Source organism: Bos grunniens, chromosome 11 (assembly GCF_055505025.1).
Source record: "Bos grunniens cultivar Pamir isolate PY7600 chromosome 11, Bosgru_T2T1.0, whole genome shotgun sequence".
Classification (NCBI taxonomy): domain Eukaryota; kingdom Metazoa; phylum Chordata; class Mammalia; order Artiodactyla; family Bovidae; genus Bos; species Bos grunniens.
Genome location: NC_141175.1, coordinates 5953941 through 5973953, shown reverse-complemented (window position 1 = coordinate 5973953; position 20013 = coordinate 5953941). Strand labels below are relative to the sequence as shown.

Below are 20013 nucleotides of genomic sequence, written 5' to 3'. Positions count from 1 at the left end.
GAGAAATAGCATGCTGTGCCCCTATGTAGGAAGTAGAGAAATACCAACTCAGTGAATGAATGAGTAAGAAATATTACAAGCACACATCTTGGAAGCACAGAGTGACCATAAAGTATGAAAAATCTTCACTCAATGATTTATAACGTAAGACAAAGGGGAATTTTACACAGTCATTATCGTAGCTAACTCCATCCTTTGTTCACACCTCCTTGTACTCTATGAGGTAGGGGTTATTAGCTGTCTTCATTTTTACAGATGAGCAAATTGAGGCTGACAGCAATTACATAATTTCCCCAAGGTTTCATGATTAGTAGCAGGATGATTTCCTCCTACAGCAAAGCACGTGAGAGTACAGAGCAGCTCTGCACTGGGGCCTCTGGGCTGACAGGCGGGCCCCCCACTGCCCCAGGCCCCCCTCCAGGGAGGCTCTCCCTCTCGCTCCGCTGGAGGAACCCCAGCCCAGGGACTTCACGGGAGAGCGAAGCTCCTGGGCTCCCTGTAAGCAAGGTTACTGAGACCTGCAGTGCTCAGTTTAACCTAATTACTCATTAAGGTACTCCCTTTATCCAATGAGAGCTTTAAAAAAGTATCTTCCCCGTGGTCTTTGCTTTCCAACCAAGTATCTTCTGAGACTGTAGAACCAGCACCCAGACTGACTCCAGCTGTCTCCCCAGTGAGCTAAGTGAAGGGCAGCTGCTGGAGCCCCGGGGCCCACAGAGTCCAGGCACTGGAGTGATGGCAGGGCTGAGAGAAGGCTGCTCCTCTTGCAGCAGACAGAGGGCTGTCATACACAGGACCCAGGACGCCCTGGCAGCCACTGCGCCAGGAGCTGATTGCATTTGAGCCCTAGGCCAAGGGCTTCCTCCGTGAACGCAAGCAGACCTCACTCTGTCTGAGAGGTCTCTGAGATGCCTTTGCTTGTCCACTCAGGTCTCAGGTTCAGGAACCTCAGGGGAAATGACTTGTTGGAGGCTACCCAACCAGCGGCAGAGCCGAAGTTCCCTGATGCTAAGGCTAATTTTTCTACCTTCTGGAAAGTGCGAAGTCCAGCTGGGTGAGGAGACAAATGTTAACCACAACAGGTTCTGGAGGGAGGCAGACTTTGGCAGAGGCAGTTGACCTTGGACCAGAAGCAGGGTGTCTGTGTCAGGGACAGAGGGCAGAGGCAGGGATAACGGTACACACGGGAGGCCAGAAAGCCTGGAGGCACCGGGGCTGTGAAGCAGGTCCTGAGGACCGGGGCAACTATGTGGACAAGCGCTACAAGGAGCAGGACAGCCAGCTGAGAAACGGCGTGCACAGTCTGTCAAAGCGCAGTGAGGGTCCGGCTGACAGCGGACACGTACGTTTTGTGTCAGTCAAGGTCCTAATTACATACACCACTGTGACCTCAATGGGATTCTAATAAACACAGCTGGCCAATCCCCACAGTAAACATGCAAACCACAACAATATAACTGCCTCCCTCAGTCCATCTTAATTATGAGATAATCATCTTCAAAAATGTTATTCCCTTGCCCAACAAAGAGAGGAAGCAGCACTCCAGTCTGCTTGTGCACCCACAGTCTCAGGACGGGGGGGCAGAGGGAAGACCACAGAAAGCAAGGTTTGGGCCCCAACTCTGCCCCCGACCAGCTGTGTGATCCTGAGCAAGTCACCAGACACTCACTGACCCTGTTCCCCCATCTGTGAAATGAAGATAAAATACTATACCCATCACACACAACTCTTGGGAGGCTCAAATGCAATACACTTGGCTCCCAGACCTGTTTGCAAAGATGGCCACAGTAATCCCCTTCGACTTCAAGGGCCTTCCATCCAGAGGTGGGTCTCTCTCTTATCTTGAATCTGGGCTGTCCTGAAACATGCTTTTACCAACAAGATGAAGCGGAGGCAACACCGTGCCGGTTCTGACCCTGGGGGCCTCAGGAGGCCGTGTGCACCTTGCTCTCCAGGAAGCCTACAGCTGCCAGGTGAGTGACTTCAGGCCCCGGCTGGGGCAGAGGTGAGCCTCCAGGCAGCTGACCACAGACACAAGAGGGACCCCAGCTGAGCCCAGGACTTCAGCCTAAATCACCCCTTTCAGAAGCATGAACTAAATTAAGGCATCGCTGGGTCACTAAACACTGGGGCCACTTGTTAGCACTGACTGAGTGCTAGAGTGGTACTCAAAACACACAGCTGCTATAGCGTCTCTCTCTGCCAGGAATTCCCCAGTCCTCAATTTTTCCTTCTCTACTGGATTATCCTCAAAGACAGTGGAGTAGAAGGAGGTGCACTCATCTTCTCCTGCGAGAACTCCAAAATTACAACTTGCTGCTGAACAACCATTGACAGCAGAATGTTGGATCCCACCAAAAAAAGATACCCCATGTCCGAGGGCAAAGGAGAAGCCCCAGCAAGACAGTAGGAGGGGTGAAATCATGTTTAGAATCAAACCCCATACCCGCCAGAGACGCTTGGAGGGCTCAAACAAAACCTTGTGCACACCAGAACCCAAAGACCCCAGAGACTGGGCCAGACCTGTGTTTGAGTCTCCTGTGGAGGTCGGGATCAGCACTGGCCTGCCACTGGGGCATGGGCTCTGGGTGCCCCTACCTGGGTTAAACAGGCTGTGGCTTAAGTCCTCTTGGAGGAGGTCGCCATTAACCCCACCATGGAGCCTCTGAGCAGATGACCCACAAACTGCAGAACAACTATATTGAAGAAATTCTCACACTGTTAAGAAATTTCTAGGACCCACAACAGATTTCCCAACCTGGGGATCTGGCAAAGGGACCGAGAACCCCCATAGAATTTAACTTTGGAGGCCAGTGGGATTTGATTACAGAACTTACACAGGACTGGGAAACAGGCTCTTGAAGGGTACAAACAGAACCTTGTGCACACCAGGACCCAGGAGAAAGGAGCCGTGACCCCACAAGAGACTGCCCCAGACTTGCCCGGGAGTGTCCGGGGGAGGTGTGGTCGGCGGTGGCCTGCTGCAGGGTCAGGGGCACTGAGTGCAGCAGTGCATGCACAGGACCTTCTGAAGGAGGTGCCATTATCTTCACCTCCACCATAGTTTGGCCTCAGGTCAAACAACAGGGAGGGAACACAGCCCTGCGCATCAACAGAAAATTGGACTAAAGATTTACTGAGCATGGCCCTGCCCATCAGGACAAGACCCAGTCTCCCCCACAGTGAGTCTCTCCCATCAGGAAGCTTCCGTAAACCTCTTATCCTTCTCCAACAGAGGACAGACAGAATGAAAACCACAATCACAGAAAACTAATCAAGCTTATCACATGAACCACAGCCTTGTCTAACTCAGTGAAACAATGAGCCATGCCATGTAGGGCCACCTGAGACAGATGGGTCATGGTGGAGAGGTCTGACAAAATGTGGTCCACTGGAGAAGGGAATGGCAAAACCACTTCAGTATTCTTGCCTTGAGAACCCCATGAACAGGATGAAAAGGCAAAATGATAAGACACTGAAGATGAACTCCCCACGTCAGTAGGTGCCCAACATGCTAGTGGAGAAAAGTGGAGAAATAACTCCAGAAAGAATGAAGAGACAGAGCCAAAGCAAAAACAACACCCAGTTGTGGATGTGACTGGTGACGGAAGTAAAGTCTGATGCTGTAAACAGCAATATTGCGTAGGAACCAAGAATATCAGGTCCATGAATCAAGGTAAATTAGAAGTGGTCAAACAGGAGATGGCAAGAGTGAACATCGACATTTTACAAATCAATGAACTAAAATGGACTGGAATGGGTTAATTGAATTCAGATGACCATTATATCTACTACTGTGGGCAGGAATCCCTTAGAAGAAATGGAGTAGCCATCATGGTCAACAAGAGAGTCCAAAATGCAACTTGGACTTGGGTTCCACCTCAAAAATGACAGAATGAGCTCTGTTCGTTTCCAAGGCAAACTATTCAATATCACAGTAATCCAAGTCTATGCCCCGACCAGTAATGCTGAAGAAGCTGAAATTGAACGGCTCTATAAGATCTACAAGACCTTCTACAGCTAACACCCCCAAAAAATGTCCTTTTCATCATAGGGGACTGGAATGCAAAAGGAGGAAATCAAGAGATACTTGGATTAACAAGAAAATTTGGCCTTGGAGTACAAATGAAGCAGGGCAAAGGCTAACAGAGTTTTGCCAAGAGAACACACTGGTCATAGCAAACACCCTCTTGCAACAACATAAGAGAAGACTCTACACATGGACATCACCAGATGGTCAACACCGAAATCAGACTGATTATATTCTTTGCAGCCAAAGATGGCGAAGCTCTATAGAGTCAACAAAAACAAGACCAGGAGCTGACTGTGGCTCAGATCATGACCTTCTTATAGCCAAATTCAGGCTTAAATTGAAGAAAGTAGGGAAAACCACTATTCAGGTATGACCTAAATCAAACCCCTTACAAGTGTTGGAGAAGACTCTTGAGAGTCTCTTGGACTGCAAGGAGATCCAACCAGTCCATTCTGAAGATCAGCCCTGGGATTTCTTTGGAAGGAATGATGCTAAAGCTGAAACTCCAGTACTTTGGCCACGTCATGCAAAGAGTTGACTCATTGGAAAAGACTCTGATGCTGGGAGGGATTGGGGGCAAGAGGAGAAGGGGACGCCAGAGGATGAGATGGCTGGATGGCATCACTGACTCGATGGACGTGAGTCTGGGTGAACTCCGGGAGTTGGTGATGGACAGGGAGGCCTGGCGTGCTGCAATTCATGGGGTCGCAAAGAGTCGGACACGACTGAGAGACTGAACTGAACTGAACTGAAGTGAGTGACAAATAGATTCAAGGGATTAGATCTGATAGAGTACCTGAAGAACTATGGATGGAGGTTGGTGACACTGTACAGAAGGCAATGATCAAGATCATCCCCAAGAAAAAGAAATGCAAAAAAAGGCAAAATGGTTGTCTGAGGAGGCCTTACAAATAGCTGAGAAGAAAAGAGAAGCTAAAGGCAAAGGAGAAAAGGAAAGATATACCCATTTGAATGCAGAGTTCCAAAGAATAACAAGGAGAGATAAGAAAGCCTTCCTCAGAGATCAATGCAAAAAAACAGAGGAAAACAATAGAATGGGAAAGACTAGAGATCTCTTCAAGAAAATTAGAGATACCAAAGGAACATTTCATGCAAAGATGGGCACAATAAAGGACAGAAATGGTATGGGCCTAACAGAAGCAGAAGATATTAAGAAGAGGTGGCAACAATATACAGAAGAACGGTACAAAAAAGATCTTCATGACCCAGGTAATCACGATAGTGTGATCACTCACCTAGAGCCAGATATCCTGAAATGAGAAGTCAAGTGGACCTTAGGGAGCATCACTATGAACAAAGCTAGTGGAGGTGACGGAATTCCAGTGGAGCTATTTCAAATCCTGAAAGATGATGCTGTTAAAGTGCTGCACTCAACATGCCAGCAAATTTGGAAAACTCAGCAGTGGTCACAGGACTGGAAAAGGTCAGTTTTCATTCCAATCCCAAAGAAGGGCAATGCCAAAGAATGTTCAAACTATTGCACAGTTGCACTCATCTCACACACTAGCTAAGTAATGCTCAAAATTCTCCGAGCCAGGCTTCAACAGTATGTGAACCATGAACTTCCAGATGTTCAAGCTGGATTTAGAAAAGGCAGAGGAACCAGAGATCAAATTGCCAACATCTGGTGGATCATAGAAAAAGCAATAGAATACACAGGAAAACAATAGAAAAACATCTACTTCTGTGTTATTGACTATGCCAAAGCCTTTGTGTGGATCACAACAAACTGTGGAAAATTCTTAAAGAGATGGGAATACCAGACCACCTGACCTGCCTCCTGAGAAATCTGTATGCAGGTCAAGAAGCAACAGTTAGAACCGGACATGGAACAACAGACTGGTTCCAAATTGGGAAAGGAGTACGTCAAGGCTGTAAATTGTCACCCTGCTTATTTAACTTATATGAAGAGTACATCATGGAAAATGCCGGGCTGGATGAAGCACAAGTTGGAATCAAGATTGCTGGGAGAAATATCAATAATCTCAGATACACAGATGATACCACTCTTATGGTAGGAAGTGAAGAGGAACTAAAGAGCCTCTTGATGAACGTGAAAGAGCAGAGTGAAAAAGCTGGCTTAAAACTCAACGTTCAAAAAACTAAGATCATGGCATCTGGTCTCATCACTTCATGGCAAACAGATGTGCAAACACTGAGAGACTTTATATTCTTGGGCTCCAAAGTCACTGCAGATGGTGACTGCAGCCATGAAATGAAAAGATGCTTGCTCCTTGGAAGAAAAGCTATGACTAACCTAGACAGCATATTAAAAGCAGGGACATCATTTTGCCAACAAAGGTCCATCTAGTCAAAGCTATGGTTTTTCCAGTAGTCATGTATGGATGTGAGAGTTAGACTATAAAGAAAGCTGAGCACCGAAGAGTTGATGCTTTTAAATTGCGGTGTTGGAGAAGACTCTTGAGAGTCCCTTGGACTGCAAGGAGATCAAACCAGTCAATCCTAAAGGAAATCAGTCCTAAATATTCGTTGGAAGGACTGATGCTGAAGCTGAAACTCCAATACTTTGGCCACCTGATGCGAAGAGCTGACTCATTGGAAAAGACCCTGATGCTGGGAAAGATTGAGGGCAGGAGAAGGGGATGACAGAGGATGAGATGGTTGGATGGCATCACAGACTCAATGGACGTGAGTCTGAGCAAGCACCGGGAGTTGGTGATGGACAGGGAAGCCTGGCGTGCTGCAGTCCACAGGGTTGCAAAGAGTTGGACACGACTGAGCGACTGAACTGAATTATTCACATCTACATTCATCACGCCTTTATTTCTCCCTTTAAAAAAGTTCTCCCTTGGGACTTCCCTGGTGGTCCAGTAGATAAGAACCTGCCTGCCAATTCAGGGGACACAGGGTCAATCCCTGGTCTAGGAAGATCCCATATGATGCAGAGCTAAGCCTAGGCACCACAACTATTGAGCCCATGCTCCTCAACAAGAGAAGCCTCCACAGTGAGAAGCTCCACACATCGCAGCTATAGAGTAGCTCCCACCCTCTAACTAGAGCCTTTTCACAGCAACGAAGACCCAGTGCAACCAAAAATAAAATAATGAAAAAAAAAAAGCTCTCCCTTGGCCCTGCTACCCTCAACAACTATCAACGTGTCTTTGCTCTGTGTTGCAGCAAAAGCTCTCAGGGAGCTTCTCGTGCCCACTGTGTCTACTTCCTCTCTGGCCTTTCTCTCTCACATCCCCTTTCACCTCCAGCACCACCCTGAAACTGGTCCAGGTCTCCAGTGAATGCCACGGCCCTAAGGCCAGTGCTCAAGTCTCGGTCCTTACGTGACTAGCCCCAATCAGCATCGTCTGTCAGCTCTCGTCCTCTGCCCCTGACACTGTCTGCACCCGTTTCCCAGGACAACACAGTCTCCGAGTCGCCTCCTGCCTCACCCCAAACTCCTGATTCTGGGGTGCCCCAGGGCTCAGGTTCTGGTTTCCTCTCTAACTCACTTCATCAGTAATCTCTCTCATCCAGTCTCAAAAGTCAAAGACCCTAAAAGGCCCAGATTTCTTCCCTGAAATCCAGACTCCAACACTCATCCTGCCTAGTGACCACCTCTTTTAGGTCTCTATTTGGCATCCCAAACTCAACCTGTGCCAAACGCAGCTCCTGAGCCCCTCCCCTAAGCCCGGGTCCCCATCCGCTCCTCCGCACTCTTCCATTTATAAGACAAAATGCCCAGACCAAAACACCTCTTCTTCTCTCGCACCCCACACATTACCCCTGAGCAAATCCCACTGGTCCTCCCTTCAAACCCCATCACCCACAAGGCTCTGCTTCGTCCTGACCTCAATCTCGCTGGTCCCTCCCAAGTCTGCTCCAGCCACGCGGGCCTCGCAGCGATGTGTCGGCCCCGGCCCTCTGCACGAGCTTCCCGTTCTCCAGAGCGCATGTGCGCACATGGCACGGCCCTCCCACTCGACTCCTCAGAGCTGAGCCCTCTCCCCTCTCCAGCCTCTGCAACACTACCAGCCCCTCTCCCAGTCTGACATCCCCTCCCTGCCTTCTTTCTGTGATGCCTATCATCTAACAGATTATATATTTTACTGTTTGTATTAAACTATACACTTTAGAAGCCAATGATGTCTTAATTTTTCATTAGATATCTCTTGTGCCTAGAACAGTGCCTGACACAGGAGCCATTCAATGAATGTTTGTTGAATGGATGAAAGTTTGTCAATCAGTGAATTAGTATAGAAACAGTGGAATGTTTTTACTATAGTGCCCCATTTAATGGTAAAGGAAAACCATTTAAGGCCTCCATATTCAAAGTACCAGGTTCTTCAAACCTTCCACGATCTCTTTCTCATTGTATTTTTACAGATAAAGACCTGAATGGTGTGATAGGCTAGAAAACAGAAGGTTCAGCTTAAGTAATCTCAATTTTAAAAATAAGGCTGTTAGAGGGTGATATTTAAGTCCTTTCTCTGGCTTGAAACGTGAATAGTTCTGGTGACTGACAAGTGACCTGCTTCTGAGTTCCCCAGTAATAATGACAGCTGCTGCTGCTGCTAAGTCACTTCAGTCGTGTCCAACTCTGTGCGACCCCACAGACGGCAGCCCGCCAGGCTTCCCCGTCCCTGGGACTCTCCAGGCAAAAGCACTGGAGTGGGGTTCCATCGCCTTCTTCGAATGATGACAGCAGAGAGCATCAAACCAAAAGGACCTCGCAGATCAGGGTTAGCACACGCCTGCCGGCAGCCCGAATCCTGTCAGCCTCTCGGTTGCACGTTCCTTGTATATAGCCTGCAAGGGAAGAATGGTTTTCCCATCTGCCATAAAATGGTTTCACCTTAGCTGGTCATATAAGTACCTACATAACAGGCTTGATTTTGCCTCTTGCCCTGCAAAGCCTACAAGATTCACTACCTGGCTCTTTAAATTTACCCACTCCGGACAAAGACGAGCCATCCTAAAGCAAATTCCTCAGCTGCAGACTACAAAATCCCCAGACACAAGGACCTAGGTATTTCAGCAAGATGTGACTTCCAAAACTAAGTGTCCTACGTATCTGCCAAAAGGTAACTAGAGATAAAGTGGCCAGTGGCCACTGCTATTATCTTAAATACTGGTAACACCCTCCATGTGGCTGGAAAAGAAATAGCCAAGCACGGAAATGTATTTTACGCATGTTCCCAGGGTAAAGCATATCCTAAAACCAATGGCTAGGGGTAGATATTGTTCTAAATTTGGAAATATTTGGTGACAAAGCGAAGTTTCCTTCCCTTTTCTTATCCACGCCCAAAACAACACCCCATGTTTCTCATGAGAAAAATTCCATCGCACTTATGGCTTCCATTTCCTACATTTGATCTTTCACTTAACAACAACAACAAAAGACTAATGGAAGCCCATGAAGTGTCCAGACCTCTCAGTACCAGATCTGGCACACAAGAAGCTACCAGCGCTACTGCAATATTATACCCAATACGCTATTACTGTATTATTATTACACCTATTGTTGTATCACATGTACTTTGCATATGGTAGATACAACTTAAAACATATTATAAACACAATGTATTGAACATATATTCTATAACATGTAAATATACTTATAAATAGAAAATACATAATCATCATATATACAATATGCTGTATCATTATATATCTTTATTACATATTATATCACTGTTATACTACTATCCTAACACTAAGCCACTAAGTAGCTGGAGATACTAAGCCACAAAGTAGTTGCAAGACTTCAGACAAGTTATTTCATTTTTTTTCCCTCTGTTTTTTGGCTGCACCTCGCAGCATGGGGAATCTCAGTTCCGCAACCAGAGACTGAACCTGTGCCCCTGCCCTGGGAGCGCTGCATCTTAACCGCTGGACTGCCAGGGGAGTCCCACTTCACTTCTAAGCCTCGATTTCTTCAAATCGAATTCCTGGCAAAATTAGGGAATCATTTTAGAGTTTTACCACTCTTTTCTAGCCCAAGACTAATTCCAAAAGCATGCTAAATAACCTTTGCTTTGAAAAGTTCTCCTGCCCGGAAGCCTGTGCATGGTCACACCCAATTACGACTTGGAAGCCCACAATGAACGGGTGTGGACATCATCTTTGTCCATCACAGTAATATCCTGATGTTCTGTACTTGTTGACCCAAACTGCCCTTGCAGCAAGCTTTGGAGCAAGCAGTCTAACAGCATATCTATTTTAATAACATTTGGGTTGGTGCCCAATCACGTAGGAGCATTTGGGGAAATAGTAACGAATCGTCCCCCAACAGGAACAGGAAAGAGGAAGAGTCGGTCCTTCGTCACCCTGCTGAACAGCGAATGTTAACGCTAATGACGCTACTGTATCATTTCTGGGCTCACTCTGTCCCTTTCACGTGAGGAAATCAAAAGTGTTTAATAATCACTGCTCCCTGGAAGGCAAAAGACAAAAAGTTGTGATGGTAAATGAGAATCCCTGAAATCTTATCATGCCTTTTCTCTGTGAAACTCAACACCTGAATGAGACTGAGCCAAGCCCAATGCAAAAGTCCATGGGAAAACAGAAATTTGAAACAAAAATAGATTCTTAGCCCTGACAATGGCTCCTGAACTTCCCATCCCCTTCTCTGAGCCCCATGCCTGCATCATGGTGGCATTAATAAAACCAGTTTAAGTTTTATAAGGAAAACAATTTCAAAATGACAACACTCAACACAGATGTGCTTGTGGCTACCTGACAAATTTATGCATCGCTCATGAAAATGTTAACACATACATGCCTTTTGGAAAAACAACACAGCAATAGCCCACAGCAGGTTCCTGGACTGGGAACTTTACCTTGAGAACTCGTGCTAAGGAGATCATCTAGCAAATCACAAACGTATGAATACAGCTGCTTATTGTTACCTTATCTCTTACAGCAAAAAGAGGAAAACAATGTCAATATCCAGCAGCGGGTGCATGATCTACCAAGTTATGGAAGAGCAACGTGATAGAATGTCACAGTCCTTACGGGAGCGCTAAAGACCACATATGGAAAATACGCATGTGAGTGCAGCAGCTCTGGGAAAGATGGCCAGTAAACAGCTCGTCCTTCGGCTCACCTACCAGGTTTCAGACATGCAAGATGCATTCTCCTCTTGGCATTTTGTCGATTTTTTTCCAATTTCTTCTTTAATAACATCTTTTCACCTAAGATAAAATGTAAATTCCCTGTACTTAACCTAAAAATAACAATAATAAACTCTTATTGAATGTATACTACTTGTCTGGTACTGTCCTAAGTATTTTACATGCATAAACCCCTTGATCCTTGCATCACCCCGTGAGGTAGGTACTATCTACAAAGGAGAAAACTGAGGCCCAAGAGTTAAGGAACTTGCCGACCATCAGCCAGCTCGAAGTGGGAGACCAAGGCATCAACCCTGGCACCTGGGCTCCGGTGTACAGACTCTTAACCACTTTGCAATTAGGAAAGAGACATTTTAACATTATTCAGGATGGGAAAATGGATCCTCCTGGTTAGGAACATATTCCAGTTAACTAGGAACAGCTCAACTATGCCCAGTCCTGCAGTAACTACTTTCAAAGAAATTCAGCACCATACAAAGCACCCCGGGGACCACGGTGCCCAGCAGCATCCATGCCTTCTGCAGGTACTGAACACCAAGGGAGCTCGCACACACGAGCAGCCATGATCGGTGTGGATGATCACCGATTCACAGCTCACCAGGCACCTCTGAGACCATCTGGCATGTGATCCCTTCAACTGAGGGAAGGAAGTGGGTAGTTAGCCAAGCTCCCACTGATAGCTGACCTGTGTAAAACCAGGGTTCGTTCTATTACGCAACGTGTGATAACACAAATGACTATGATTCATCAAGTGCCTGAGTATGCTAAGGGCTATGACCCCTTACATATATTATCTCATTTAATTGTGCACAACAGTCCTTTGAGGTATGCGCTATTATTAATGTCACACAGAAATCAGGGAACAGGTTGGGATACGTAAAGTCGTGTGGCTGGCCTCTCTCAGCGGGAAGGCCCTGAGTGGGGTGCCGGGAGCGCAGCACCCAGCCCTGCACGTTCTGGAGCATGTTCCGGAGCATGGCAGCCCCCAGAGCGATGGAGTGAGGGCAGACAACAGATGGGGGTGGTGGTGGGGGGAAGGAGGCCAGCTCCAGCTGCAGCCAGAAAAGCCATCAATGGTAATGATCTGGCACACTAGCCAGCTTGGGACAAGCTTGTAGAGGCAAGTCTAAACACCGCTGCTGACTGGAATTCAGACAATTATAAATCTGCCCCTGTGGCAGAGGAACCAGAGAGCGTGCTGAATTTATGCAAATCCGTGACTCCCCACCCCAACCCCGGCCAGGCACCTCCTTCTCGGGGCTGCAAAGCCCATAGGCAGCCCAGCCTGGGAAGCACATTTTTTACAGTCAGTGCTTCCACTGAGGGTGTTTGTTTCACTCACTCACACCCAGCTGTGTACAAATATGCAAATCATTAATATTTCCATTTGCCATGCCAGTGTGGCCTCACACTGGGGGGTTTTCTGAGGGAGATAACCCTGTGTAACTACAGCCACAACGTTTAATTCCCAAGGAAACGTCTGCTCATGTTGTATTCCCCAAAGCCAGAATAACCACCGTCAGCCACCCTTCAAGTTATTCCTGGGGGTTGGAAAAGGACCAGAAGAAACAAGGAAGTCCTCTGAGAGCAGGGGAAGCAGGTGTATTCCACACAAGTTCAGTGCAGCTCTAGGCTGAAGGCTTCCCCGGGTGTCTGGGTCAAGCATCAACAACCAAACGCTGACTAAACGATTTAAGTACCTTTAGTGAAGCAATTTTTTGCACTGAGAACAACTGTTGATAAATTTAGTCTTTGTGAATTCAGACTGCTGTGGGATACAGGAGGCTGTACGTGTTTTCATCCCCCAATGTCTCTACTTTGGGCAGAGAACCGCAAAGCCGGAAGGCCAGCACCAGTAGCACCTATCACGCACCAGGAACCACGCAGCGCCTTTCATACCCCAGGCACACCTGTGGTAGAACCGGGAGCCAGGCAGCACTCAGCTCGGCCACCGAGTGCCATATGCTGGGCGGGTGTGGAGGGCAGAACCACAACCCCGACAGACAGCCCTCGGGTTTTGATCAGGTCATGGAGTAACCAGATTCACTTGTTCAAAGTCAGACAGCAAGACAGGGCAGGGCTCTGGCTGGCTGGACCATGGAGAATCATAGAAGCTACTGCCTTATCCCGTCTCCCATCCTATATTTTTGGGCAGGGACCTGCTAGAACTCAGCATGGTAATACAAAAGATTCCAATTTATCAACTATGGCAAGTATTCGTTAGTGTAAAAACCAAAAAAAGGCTGTACTGTCTCTTTCTTAAGTCTTCGGTTTTGAGAGCTGTAAGAAAAACTAGGATTTTAAGAGTCAGAGAGTGTAACGTTGGTCCCTTCAAAGAGTCTACAGCTCACACTGTTTAAAATCATTAGAGAGACATTACTGCGTGTAAAATGCTCTTTTAGGGGGACAGCAAGCAGAGACAGTGAGAGTCATCTTTCTCAAACTAGTATTTTGTCACCTCAGTTTCTTAACTGCCCAGATCTACACAACATGGGAGCAGAAACATAAATGGTCTAAAAAGCAGATAATGATTTCCTTTAAATGTCCCTTCAGAATTTATTCTGGATCTGACCTTCCTAATCACGACTGTCTGGCTCAGGTTAAAGTCTGCCATGGCAGGCCAACAGACAGGCTGGACAGCAGTCAGAGGGAGCCGGGGCCGTTGCAGCAGCCTGCAGCAACCACACAAGAGGCCAAGACCCCGTTTCACTTGCCCCTAAAACAAGGCACTGATTCCACGCCGCGTGCCCTCCAGCCTGGAACCATCAAGTCAGTCCCTGTGATCTCATGTCTGTGCTGAGCCTGGACTTCACATCAGGCTCAGGGTGGTGACGGGGATTCACAAAATCACTCCCGAACACTGTTCTGAAATTACTGTTTCAAAACATCAATAGCCTTTACTGACAAAGACAAACTGTGAAGAACAGATAAACTCCACACCCATTATTGTGGGTCCTTGGCAGAGCATCCACAGATGCCGGATCGGAGAATAAACTTCAGGTACGGGATCTCCCGTGCACAAACCAAATCCCTACACTGGCAGAAACGTGCCCCTGGTCCAAAGGATCTGTGAAGACCCAGAAATCAGCGGTAATTAATTGCTCTTTTTACCCTCAATTCGCTGTGGATTCTGAAATCCCTGCCATCAGTCCCTCTCACTTACATTTCTGAACACAACTAAACAACACAACACAACAGCTTTCATTTTTGTCTGTAAACCCAGCTGCTTCCAGTGGAAATGTCAAGAAGCTTTCATTCATACATTTTCCTAAGGAAAACCAGAGACAACTTGAAAGTAAGTAAAATGTTAAATTCCTGTTCTAACACTGGTGATTTGTGTTATTGGATCATGTGGCTTTGCTTCTCAGTAACTGGAGATACCAGCCCACACGGCAGTAAGAGACAGTGTTGCATCCCAGCCCACATGTAAACACCCGTGTCTGCTAAGAGTCATTCTTTTGAAGGACAAAGTATTATGACATAAAAAGCAACTGCTTTTTTTTTTTTTAATGTTTCTCTCCCCCAAGTGAGTAAAGTACATTAAAGAAAATATAACAAATCTCATATATTACCTGTTTTTCTTACCTATATGCAAGTGTTCACTCACTCACCTGAACCATTTTAGAGTAAAATTATAGCCAGTTTAACCCTTTCCTCCTAAATACTTCAGCATGACGATACCAAAATGGACATTCTCCTACATGACTCATTACCACCAACACACAATGGTTTTAGCAACAGTTTCCAAATACCATCTACCACCCAGTTCATATTCAAATTTCCTGGTCTGTCCCTCAAATGTCTTTCATCATTTTTTTATTCAAAGCAGGATTTGATAAAGGACCAGAAAGGAGTACCTTTTCCAAACTAGCTCGTCGACTGATGGAAACTTAGAAGGGTAATGGTAAGTTCGCATCCCACCGACTTTTTTCAAGAAGGAAAAAAAATTGTCCATAACCTGACCACAAAAGACAACTATCACTGACATTTCCATGCGTTCCTCCCAGTTTATTTTTTCTGTTCATACAAGCACACCTGTGCACACACTTGCGATCAAACTGTCTTGCTACAGGTCAGGTGCTACCTCCCTTCCTTTTTGGCAAGTGGAGATCAAAGAGTCCATACCTGATGAAGCCCTGTGGGCACTATCTTTGGTATTCTGGTGCCTACTGGGTCTGCGAACTGCTGGTCTACTAGGTTAATAACAGTGAGAAAGGGCAGCAAGTGCCCTGGGACCCTGCTCAAGGGTCCTCCAGTTTCAGGCACACCACAGCACACTGCTGTGGTCCCTCTGGCTTCTTCCTTCTCAGAGCTAACGCTAGCACAAGCCCGAGTGACACGAGGAGGTGGTAATAGGTGCTGCTGTCCTGTATCATGGACGTCGAGGATAGACAAATACAAGGTTGTTCTTTTTTTTTTTTTAATAGGAGATACTTTGAACTCTTTGGAAGAAAGATGCTATATATTTAAAAGCTATTATTAACATTCTCTAAACCAAACTGTCACTAAAAATGCAAACCTCCTGGATATCAAAATTTTTCTTTGGGATATTTTTTAAAACTGAAAAATTTCAACCCAGCGACATGTGCTGCACTAAATAAAAAATCTCAAACTGAACTAAAGTTTTCAGCCAAGTCAGGCCATCACAGAGCTGCAAACCATTTCATTCCTTAGCAGAACTGTCTGTTTATTGTCTCCAGACCATGCTGAACTGGAAGCACGGTCTGACCTGCAGGCTCAGGTCTGGTTTTACACCGAAGCGTCCCAACAGATGGCGGTCGAAGCCCTTCTTCCTGGGTACAAAGCGTGGGGTCTTCTTACCTTGTTTCCAGGGACACAGGTGGCTTCGTTTCAGGGGCTTCTGTTTTTCAACAGCATTGCCCATTCTAAATTAAGCCAGAGGATCACAGAGCCCTTCCAAGCCCAAGTGTCTTTGCTGAAGAGCAAACACAGACCAAGTCACCAGCTGGACAGGGATTCATCTCTCAGACATCCCCATCACCCAGCGGCAAGCCCATGCAAAAAAGACTTGAACTCTGCTCTGAAGGTCTTTGCTTCCTGCCTCTCCAACTCTCTTCACTTCCAGGGAGGAAATCAGAATACAAGCCTTGTTACCACCCTGGCGGTGGGTCTCCGGACCCGTCTATTCTAGGAGCACCTCCTCGGCTTTCCTGACACTCCAATACTCATCGCCACAGCAGCAGCCTCGGAGACTGAACTTCATTTCCAAACCCCATCAAAGCTGCTTTTCCTTGGGGGAGGAGTGGGAAATCACATGATCAAGAAGCTGAAAGCTAAAAATAGACCAGTTTGGGGGTGTGCCACAAGAAACATTGTCACAGAGACCCCAGGGTCACACCTTCTTTTTAAGGTTCTAGCCCTTAGACCAGTGTGCATCACGGGACAAGTTCCATCGGCGAAAACAAACTGACTTCATTAAGACTGTGTTTCCAAGGGGAAAAGTAAACAAACATCAAAATGCAAGCTGCACTTCAGTTTCCAAAGAAGAAGAGCTCAGAGGACAAACAGGAATTTGCAACCTCAAGCTCCAGTCATACAGTCTACGTTGGAATTAACATTTCTGGAGAAAATGCTGCACCACCTAAATTCTGAACAACAGATTTCCCGGAAGAAAAGGCATGAAATCATACACTTTTTTGTGGGGGAAAAAATTAAAGAAAAGAAAATGTCAAGGTACACGGAAAGATTTCACTGACTGAGATCCCAGAGCCTGAGGGTAGAAAAGCTCTTCAGGAATCTCTGGAGCGCAGGCGGTGGGGAGACTGAGGCCCCACACCCAGGGCCAGATTCTGGCCTGCCCACGGAGCACAGCGGCGTCGGTTTTCTCATCCGTTAGCTGCGCAGAATGCCGAAGTCCCACCTCCTCAGCTGCGATGAGGACCAAATAAGACAGACACTTAGGAGTCCCCTCGGGACATCGTTACCACCATCAAGTCACACAGTTTGACTGTGAAACTACAGTAGCTCGGAAGGCAAATACCTGGCTTCAGCCAATTTGGCCAAAGGCATGCAATCAAAGTGACTGGAAGGTAGGATGGGGAGCCAGAGTGAAATTTAAAGACAAAAAAAGGCCCATGGAGCCAGAGAGATGGCATCTAAAAGGCACTCAGTGCGCCAGGGCTTCCACTGCTCAGCGTGCTGCACCACGGCCAGGGCGCCACACCGGCCACGGCCCCTTCCAAGGGAGCAAGAGAATCCTGCCGGCGTATGCAGGACCAAAGAAGCCACATCCAGATCTCTACAGGAGCCTGAGGTTTCTGATTCCCATCTACCAACACAGAAGTCATTTTCACACGATCGTGGCCCGAGAATTCAGACTTCTCAAAGCCAATAGCACGTGTCTGTTCCACTTGCCCAGTGACCAGGCGAGAAGGAGAGTGGGTGCTTCAGGGAGGGCACTACCACCCACAACCCTCATACTGCGCACGGAACGCTCCTTCCAGTCAAACCACAACCACGAACTGGGAAAGTGCGCAGACCTGAGCCCCAGCCGCCCGGAGGGGCCGCCGACACCCAGCCGCGGCTCGAACACCCACAGCACACCCAGCGCCCCATCCGCATCACCATCAGTGACGGCCCCACCCTTCTGACACATTCTGAAGGGCCCTCAGTTTCCTTCCCCAAACCATAATAATTTTCCTCAGGCAAGTGTTCAGTGCCAGATATGTCTGACCTCATTTCTTCCACAAGAAATTTAGTTCAACTTATCTATAGAAGCACAATAGATCAAAGAAGTTCTTTTGAACCTGCATCCTAATGTCTCTTTTCACCTAAAGAACGTTTTAACATATCAAATGCTCTGCACACAATGCCGCCCAGCACCAGCAGAGTACCCAGACACACAGATGCCTAATGACGGATGGACAGACAGGCAGACAGGAGGACTAAACAAATGAAGACGTCTCTGCCCGCCCCAACAGATACAGCCTACAGTGGGTGAGCCAGAGCTTCTAGTCCGCAAACAAACTCTCCTTGTGGCAAGAGCCAGGGCACAGGCCACCAGAGCACTGTTCTGTCTGCCTTCGCCACTCCTCAGCTCAGGCCGAGTCTCCAGTGGGGAGCGTCACCCGCATCTTTCTCAACCCTGTTGGTCTGCAGAGCCCCTGACGTCAGGGACTGGCCGGGTCTGGGTCAGCTCCCCGTGTGCCGGAGCACGCACGACAGCGGTTCACTGCTGGAAGCCGGGCTTGAGGCCGACTCCGCCACTGCTGAGCTAGAGGCTGCCACGTTCGACCCCTGAGGAAAAGATCCCCAGCTCCAGACAGCTGTGTTACTGCCGAACCTTCCAAACCACCTGGAGATGTCCCTGAGAGCAGCTCTGAAGGGAGGACCCTGTGGGTCAGCTGTGTCTCAGGGGACCTCGGCCTCCCAAAAGGATTCCCTGCGAACTGCAGGGGGCTGGGGACAGGGAAAGATGAATCTGACGGGCTTTTCTTAGATAGCGTCTCCGGGTTTGTCCCTGAAGGGCAAGTGACCATCTAACCCACAGCTCGGGGGGACACGGGGCTCTCGGGTGAGAGCGGTCAGAAGAGAAGCGCCTCCCGAATGGCAAGCGCACGGCCAGCATCCTGGCCTCCACGTCCTGTGCAATCACCCCGAGGACGCCGCGAGGTAAGGCTGCTGTCAGTCAGAGGCCCCGGGAGCAGGAGCATGACTACCACAGGCCCCAAGTCGCCGACTCATGGAACAGCAGGGCCTAAAGGACACAGACGGACAAAACCGTCTCCCCTAAGAGCTTGGGGGGGTCGGGGGGCGGGCAGAGCCGGGGTCAAGGCGCCACCCTCAGTGACACAGCCAGATCCAGACCCCAGAATCTTAACTCTTGGCTGGGCAACCTGCCACCTCTCCCTCCTGACCAGACAGGGGAAGGAGCGGGAAACGCTGGCTTTGGAGGAGAGCTGGCCCAATCTGGAACTCTAGCTGGGCACCTCCCAGCTGGGTGACTTTGAGAAAGGAACTTGACCTCCCTGGACCTGATTTTTTCATATGGAAAATATGTACTAGCAGGTTGCCTACTTCATAGGGCAGTCTAAAGCTTTAGATGATATTTTAAAGGTGCCTGGCACACTTAAATAGTTACTGGGTTTCTTTAATATTCTTTTATCATCTATGAATATCCAACTTTAGAGCCAATACATTAAAGATAAATTCTTTGCCATCATGAGGGATATTTTCCTTCTGTATCAGTAAGATTCACTGTAACATTCTGGTAAACAACCTACTCCCTTAGTGCAAATAGTTTCACTTACAAACATTTGTATCATCAGAATAATACAAGCAACATAAGCTGGGGAGGTAGCACTGCGTCTATTGACATCTCAAGTGTTTACCGAGTCCTATTCTCAATGCAGGGATTCCCTGGGGACTCAGTGGTAAAGACCCTGTCTGCCAAGCAGGAGGCATGGCTTCGATCCCTGGATTTGTAAGACCCCCTGGGGAAAGGAATAGCAACTAGCTCCAGTATTCTTGTCTGGGAAATCGCATGGACAGAGAAGCCTGGCTACAGCCCATGGGGTGGCAAAAAGGGTTGGACATGACTTAGGGACTAAACAACAACAATAACAACACCCTCAATGCAAGCTGCAACTGGATTCAGAAGAGACCTTCGTCAGGGAGTCCTGCAAGGCACTGCCCACTGCTCAAAAGAGAAAGGTCTGGGATGGCTGTCATGCACAACTTCAACCCCCACCCCCGCGGGCAGGAGACGGAAGCTGGGCTCGCCAGCGGGCGCCCAGAGCTGACGTGTAGCTTCGTGCACGGAATTTGTCTGCTGGGAGGAAAGGCTGATGTTGGTCACTTCCCCTCCAGAGGAAAACACAACAATACAAGGAAGCACCAAGCACGGTGGGA

At 47.8% G+C, this 20013-nt stretch overlaps 1 protein-coding gene across 10 annotated transcripts in view; it reads right to left on the bottom strand.

The window, feature by feature from the left end:
• The window catches only part of RAPGEF1 (Rap guanine nucleotide exchange factor 1), a 137268-nt gene that overhangs the window by 95727 nt on the left and 21528 nt on the right, over nt 1-20013 (bottom strand). For 2 of the 10 annotated variants that reach the window (XM_086324474.1, XM_086324481.1), the window contains exon 1: nt 15964-16396. The exons of 6 other annotated variants lie outside the window; for them this stretch is intronic. In XM_086324474.1, coding sequence (XP_086180600.1) covers nt 15964-16027 — 64 coding nt within the window. In that variant the 5' untranslated portion in view covers nt 16028-16396. Of the gene's footprint in view, nt 1-15963; nt 16397-20013 lie in introns of those variants that run through there. 2 more of the 10 variants (XM_086324468.1, XM_086324478.1) reach the window with 1 other exon arrangement.